The 7,500-nt window shown below is 47.3% G+C and overlaps 1 protein-coding gene across 1 annotated transcript; it reads left to right on the top strand.

Moving 5' to 3' along the window:
* Positions 1-107: 107 nt before the first annotated feature.
* caly (calcyon neuron-specific vesicular protein) lies at positions 108-4,564 on the top strand (the record flags this gene model as incomplete). Its single annotated transcript, XM_079731020.1, has 4 exons — positions 108-245; positions 1,647-1,766; positions 2,235-2,348; positions 4,307-4,564. The coding sequence occupies 4 exons, from the start codon at positions 108-110 to the stop codon at positions 4,562-4,564; spliced, it is 630 nt and encodes a 209-aa protein (XP_079587146.1).
* Positions 4,565-7,500: the final 2,936 nt, after the last annotated feature.

Here is a 7,500-nt window from a genome sequence, read left to right as displayed (position 1 = left end):
AAACCTCTCCATGACCAGCCATGGGTCAAAGGTCAGGGATGGGGGAGCAGAGTGGGGGTGTTCTGAGCGTCTACCCCCTACTGTGCTCAGGTCGTCCCAAGGCAGCCATGGTGAAGCCGGGTAGCAACCTGTGTCAGAAGAAGCTGGAGAAGAAGTCGTTGTTGGACGATGGCTTCGACAACATCCCCCTCATCACCCCCCTGGAGGTCAACCAGCTGCAGAACCCCCACGCCACCCCCGACCAGGTAACCACGCCCGCTGGGGACGGCTGTGTGTGTGTGTGTGTGTGTGTGTGTGTGTGTGTGTGTGTGTGTGTGTGTGTGTGTGTGTTTTTTTACGTGTGTTTTTTTTTCCTGTCTGTGAGTCTATGTATGTTTTTGTTTTTTGTTTGTGTGTGTGTGTGTGTGTCTGTGTGTTTGTGTGTGTGTGTGTGTATGTGTTTGTCTGTCTGAGTGTGTTAAGTGTGTGTTTTTTCAGATCGGGTTCTTAATAACATTTTTGTTAGTTTTTCTGTTTGTGTGCGTGTGTGCGCATATGTGCGTGTGCACGTGTTCTCTGTGTGTGTAGGTGCATTCGTTGTGTATTTTGTGTGTGTGTGTGTGTTTTTCTGTATGTCTGTGTGTGTGGGATGTGGATGCACCCATTTTGTCTGTACTCTGTGTTCCTGGTTCTGTGCCTGCCTCTACAGCTGTTATTACTGTCTTCCATCGGCTGTTGGTTTTTGCTCCGAATCATCTCAGCGTGAAGTGTTCAGCAGTGTACCTATCGCTGATGGGCAACCACAACAGATGCTGCATTACAAATGCGACGCACACACACACACACACACACACACAGACAAACACACACACACCCACACCCACACACACACACATGTGCTCTGTCAGCATGGTGGCGCCCTGCTGGGTTACGTAATGTCGCCCGGGAGACTCCATTAGAATTCGGGAGGAGGGACTCATCCTCCCAGCGGATGCAGGGAGACAGCGTCTGGCGAGGTCCGGGCTTCACTTGACCTGTATCCACAGCATCCCCTGCCCCAACACCCTCCCGCAGTCACTGTTCATCTCTGCATGCAGATCAGTGTGTGTTCTGGAGACCTGGCTTATCGACCGGTACTCCAGGCAGCCTGGTGTGTTCTCCATTTACATATTTACATTCAGGGCATTTAGCAGACGCTTTTAATCCAAAGCGAATTACAACAAGTACATTTGTCAGATGAAAGAGAAACAATAATATATCGCTGTCGGTACAGTGTTCATAGAAAAACACTTACAATTGTAAGTGGCAAGCACTTACAATTGTTAGGTTAACACATTTCCTTTGTGCAACAATGACAGCTAGGATAAGACGCTGCGCGATGCTAAGTACTTTATTTTAATGCCAGGGCATACAACATACACTAAATGTGTATCTTCTCCCCCTGAATGTGTGCAAACCGGACGATTTCACAACGTGATACATTTGAGCGTTCTTCTTCTTTCGGCCGGGCGATCGGTTCTCTGCTATTAGCGTCGGTGAGCACGGTGAAGACACGTGATCGATCATCAGGACATCTGTCTTGAGTCGTCGCGGTGAATCCATTGAACAGCAGGCTGTGGTGTGAGGCGTTGGAGGTGACGGGCCATGTGTTGCCCCATGTGCCCTAGGTGTTCGTGAAGACCAAGACACAGTACCAGCTGCAGCAGAAGAGCAAGAGGGGGCTGTACGTGCCCAGCATCAGACGCTTCAACATCAGCTTCTACAGCAACGTGTCTGAGAAGGCCAAGGTGAGGGCGGACTGCGGGCATTCCGGTTGTTGTACATGTGGTACTTAAAACCGTTTTAGAGCTGTTTTTAATGTGAAAATAAATATATATGTTTGGTTTTGTGTGCTCGCGTGTGTCTGTGTGTGCGTGTCTGTGCGTGTATGTGTGTCTGTGTGTGTGTGTGTGTGTCTTTGTGTGTCTGTGTGTGCGTCTATGTCTGTCTTCGTGTGTGTGTGTGTGTGTGTGTGTGTCTTTGTGTGTCTGTGTGTGCGTCTGTGTGTGTCTTCGTGTGTGTGTGTGTGTGTGTGTGTGTGTGTGTCTTTGTGTGTCTGTGTGTGCGTCTGTGTCTGTCTTCGTGTGTGTGTGTGTGTGTGTGTGTCTTTGTGTGTCTGTGTGTGCGTCTGTGTCTGTCTTTGTGTGTGTGTGTGTGTGCGTGTGTGTGTGTGTGTGTGTATGTGTGTGTGTGTGTGTGTGTGTGTGTGTGTGCAGATCACAGGCCTGATCCTCATCACGTTGGCCTTCCTCACCAGTCTCCTACTTCTGCTCATGTACAAAGCCCTGTGGTACGACCAGCTCACCTGTCCAGAGGGCTTTGTTCTGAAGGTAGGTACCCAAGGCGCACACACACACTCACACACACACACACACACACACACACACCTATAACAGCATGTGCTTAAGAACAAGACTTCCACAACAACATTGCAAAACGAACAATAGGAGTGGTGCACATGTACTCTCTATCCACTGGCTTTAAAAAGCCTAGTAGCAGAACACATCGTCTGCTCTGTACCAAGTACTCCCCAAGCGTTTCATACCTCGAGTACACTGCCCTTGGCCCACACGCACTCTGGCTGATAGTAGTCCCAGGTGTAAAGACACTTGCTACTTAAAGTGCCTATTTTAAGCGGCAACACCCCACCTCGTTTTCTCTTCCTTCCGGTGCTTCATCACAGCAGAGTCTTCAGAGAGAAACATACACTCCATTATCTCTGTGCCGACACCTTGCAGGCTCCGTCTACTGGGGTTAGCGCCGCAACAGCACGCCGTGGGGCAGCAGCTTCCATCACGTCCAGAGAACCAGAGCTGTGGAACAGTGGGAGAGAGAGAGGGAGGAGAGGGCATGGGAGATGGAAAGAAAGAAGGAAAGCGAGAGAGAGAAAAAAACAACAGCTTTTCTGGGCAGGCAGAAATCGGGACACCCGCTTGTGAATCTGAGGGGCCTTTAATTAGAGCTGAGCGTGACTAAACTGTGATTAAAGGCTTAAACAGTGAGGGGTGATAAGGGGGAGGAAGCATGGGAAGGGAAGGGATGGTGAGGGGGGGGGTTAGAGTGGGGGGGGGGGGCGGAACCTTCCGGCGAAAGCCTTTGAAGTTTCCGTTGGTTACAGTTTTTCTCAGCATATTATTTCTCCTACCGCTGCACTGTTGGGGACATTATGAAAAAACCCACCATTCCCGGCATGGAGGATGTGCCCCACAGGCCCTGGTCTGGCCGAGGCACCCATTCTGGCTGCTCCATCTTGGGAGAATGTCAGGTCCCCTGGTCGCCCTTTAAGCGATTAACACGGTCAGAATAGATATGCTTTCCTTGGTTTTAATTGATTCCCTGTTCCTTCCCCTGCAGTAAGTGAATTTGCTCTTATCCATGCTGAGCAAAAGCAAGGTTATACGTCTGGCATACAAAGACAAGATCTAAAACAATTTCTTGGATTGTGCTTTGCGGTGCGCTTTGAGACCGCTGCAACTCCGCCTCCGCACAGAACTATGCCTTGGGATCTGTTTTATGATCACTAACACAGATGCTTCTGCAGATCCGGCAGGAGATTCCATATAAACCTAAATCACTCTGAAGTGAATTCATCACACGTTTTTATTTGCCTTATTTGTTGATCGGTTTTCCTTGTGTATTGAACGGTTTGGCAATGGTAGAATCAATGGGGGACAAATGACTTCAAAAACAGCTTCCCCGCTGGTATTTGGACTGGAAGTCTGCCTGTTCTGTTTTGTCAATCACCACTGAGCAAACAGACTACTGACTATCTCATCAAACTTAATATATATAGACAACTCTGAGAAAACAAGCATTGACTTGAAAAATTAACTGAATGAATCTTCCAACTCAAAATGACTCCTGTTTGCCCGACATGACATTAGTAACAACATAAAACATGGCGGCATTCATCGTTGATGGGAATTAAATTATTATGCACGTTTTTGTTGATGTTTTAACACATAATGTGATCTGTATATTATGCATTTTTTGTTTGTATCATTAATATTTCACTCAGATTACGGCAATACGGGGAAGTTTTTACAGATTAAATTAGCTAACTAGTGTTCGACTCCTCTCTTCTTCATAGGTTATCAAAAGAATCATGAGTTGCTGCTGCATACACTTTTTCTATTTAGCAATGAGTCACAATATGCGGTACATGTTTAAATGTTTGTCCTCTGACGCCCCTGTGAAAAGGACCTCGATGTGCAGCCTTCAAAACCCGACCTTTGTCTATAGCGCAAACATTGTGCTAAATATACTCGTTGTTGTCGTGCCGTCCCAGGGGAAGCACTGTGCCCCCACTGGCCTGGAGATGTACTACACCGAGCAGCAGCAGAGAGAGCAGCCGGGCCCGGAGGAGCGCGGCACCATCGGCGCCGGCTTCTACGCGGCCCTCAGCCACCTCAACAAGGTCAAGAGGACCAAGCCCGAGATGGTGTCGCCATGGCTACCCGTCATCGGAACCCTGAAGGAGGGGGGAGGGCCTGCCATGGAGAGCGTGGAGGAGCCCCTGGAGGGGGAGTTGGAAGGAAAGGAGTGACGGTGTGGAGGAGAGAACGGGATCTTGTCACGGAGAGACGAGGCATTGTGGTGGGCGGGTGTTGATATGTGACAGGTTTAGCGTGTACAGTGTGTGCATGCGCAGCCGTGTGCGTCAGAATGTGCTTCTGGGTGCGTGTGTATGTGCCTGTGTGGGTGTGTGTGCGTGTGTGTGTGTGTGTGTGTGTGTGTGTGTGTGTACACTCGGTGTGTACTTGTGTGTCTGCTCAGTGGAAACGTATCAAGAGGGAACTGGAGGTGTGAGCGAGAGAAAGTGTGAACACTGAGAATGAGTGAAGCTTCAGTGAGAGTCTTCTTCTGCTTGGTTTCTCATCCCCCCCGTCCCCCCCCCGGTTTATTTTGTTATTGAGTGCAAAAAGAAGTAACATCCTTTTGAATCATCTTTTTTTTTAACACATCGTCAAGAGAGAACGAAGATCTACCTGCTGTGTTACATTTATACTGGCTTTTTATGTTCGCAGCGTGTTCTACGTTTGAATTCTGAACGGTAATGGCAGTGTTGTCAGAATGCATTTTAATGAACCCATTTAATGGTCTGAAGAATTAAATTAATGTTAAGATTAAGGATGCTCAACGACAGTTATTTATATTAACGTACTGTATGTATATATAGATATGACAGCAACGGACTAATTATACAAAATACTAGGTCATCCAGACCTGTTTTCTCTAAGGTTTGCCAGAAATGTTTATATATATTTGGTTTAATGAGTGTGATCTAGTTCATAACTATCATGAATGTATAAATCAGCATTTAATTGTAGGGCTTATGATGAGTATTTCTTAATGTAGTTGACACTAACACAACCTTTTTTTGTTTTTCTCTTTGTTGGATGTATTTAATAAACTATTAATTGGGAGTGTCTTATTTATTCGTTAATGAAATAGTGTTTGTTTTAGGTTCAAGAATAAATACCAAGAATAATGACGCAGTCAAATTGCATGATGGCAAATGAAACAATTTAATCTGCACTAGGTTTACCAGGACATTAGTCAGAAACTTCTCTTAAAATCAATACCCCACAGCCCACTTCTGTCGTCCTCCTGATGTTCCAGTTGGTTTTTAAGCCCATAGCATTTCGTGAAGCTTCGGTGAATCGTATCAAGGGGTTGCGGCCTGATGGATTTGGAGCAGGGTTCCTAGCCTGAACCCAGGACGGCGTGTCCTCTCTGAGCCCTTAGCACGGTGCTGCTGGGTCCATCTGCTGGTGATGTCACTGACTGGACCGAAACTAAATGACGCAAGTGTCAGATGCGGTAACCTAATGCAGCCTGATTGAATGGTTTAATGGTTTCAATCAGGGTCAATCATTTTTGGTTAATTCATTTAGGTTATAAAGAAACAGTTAATAGGGATGGATGGAGCTACTGTATGGTAAGACATGCACCACTTTTATTCTTAAATGAATAGGAAGAACCGTGAAAGGCTTTGAATACACTTGAAACTTGGCCAAGCCACCATATCTTTCTCTTTCTTTCTTTCTCTCACCCTGGCTTGTTATGTGGCTGTGAAGCTGTCTGCATCTCATTTATATGCACATATTTTCACACACTTGCACTAAGCCTATGGATATGTGTGTTTGTAGCAGACATGCATAAGTGTGCCTGTGTGTGTGCACGTGTACGTGTGGTGTGCACACACACAACACACACACAATACACATGTGTGCAGGTTCATATCTTGTGTGTGTGTGTGGTGTGGACATGTGTGGTGCTGCAAATATGTGAATACACAAAGACATACACACACACACACACACACACACACGAAGGCATGTGTTACTTTGGGCTGTGCAGTGTTAATTAAATCTACATTACAGGCCGTTTAGGCAACAGGATTGTTCTGCTCCACTGTTGCTGGGTGACACTTGAGAGACACTCTTGGCCCCAGGCATGGAACTAAATAAAGTGCTACAAAGTATTTATTAGAGCAGTTACAGACCCCATGCTTGGACAAAAGTATAACATGTTTTGCCAAGAAGAACTACTTTTGTTGGCCGGGGGAAACCACGTAAAAATCACCCACACAGTCACGTAAAGGCCGCCGCCCGGCCGCCCGCCGGGCTCTTTTATAGCCGCTCTACATCTCAGCGTAAAGTACGAGCTGGGCTTTTCATTATGGGTTTAATTCTGCTTGATAGGGAGTCTCACCGGTGCCCTGCTCTCTCCATGGAGGATGGGGGTATTAGGAGAGAAGGAGAGCGTTAGAGAGGGAGGGAGACAGAGGGGGGGAGAGAGAGGGAGAGGGAGAGAGGGAGAGGGGGGGAGAGAGGGAGAGAGAGTGAGAGGGGGGGAGAGAGGGAGGGAGACAGAGGGGGGGAGAGAGAGGGAGAGGGAGAGAGGGAGAGGGGGGGAGAGAGGGAGAGAGAGTGAGAGGGGGGGTGAGAGGGAGGGAGACAGAGGGGGGGAGAGAGGGGGAGAGGTAAAGCGAAAGAGAGAGAGGGGGGAGAAGGGGGCGAGGGAGAGATAAAGAGGAAGAGAGAGAGAGAGAGAGAGAGATGGAGAGAGAGGGAGTGAGCACTAAAGAGGGAGAGCACTAGAGAGAGACAGACAGAGAGAGAGAGAAGGGAGGGGAGAGAGAGAGAAAGAGGGAGAGAGAGAGTGAAACGAGAGAGGGAAAGAGAGAGGGGGAGAGAGGGAGAGAGAGAGGGAGAGAGAGAGAGGGGAGAGAGAGGGAGAGAGAGAGAGGAGAGCGAGAGAGAGAGAGAGTAGTTCTATGATTAGTGTCAGGGAATTGTTTTAAGTTCAACCCTAACCCAGTCATAACCACATTATCGAATGCTATTGCATTTCTTTTTAACTGTTTCTACACAATTCACCTCGTATTTTACGATACCCCTGACGTTTTAAGTTTTTACTCTTATTTTTTTGTATCTTATTTTGTGTCTTTTACTTTGTTTGCTTTGGCAATGTTTG

Source organism: Pollachius pollachius, assembly GCF_949987615.1.
Source record: "Pollachius pollachius genome assembly, chromosome: 2".
Taxonomy (NCBI): domain Eukaryota; kingdom Metazoa; phylum Chordata; class Actinopteri; order Gadiformes; family Gadidae; genus Pollachius; species Pollachius pollachius.
The sequence above is the reverse complement of the archived record's forward strand: the minus strand, read 5'-3'. Positions and strand labels throughout refer to the sequence as shown.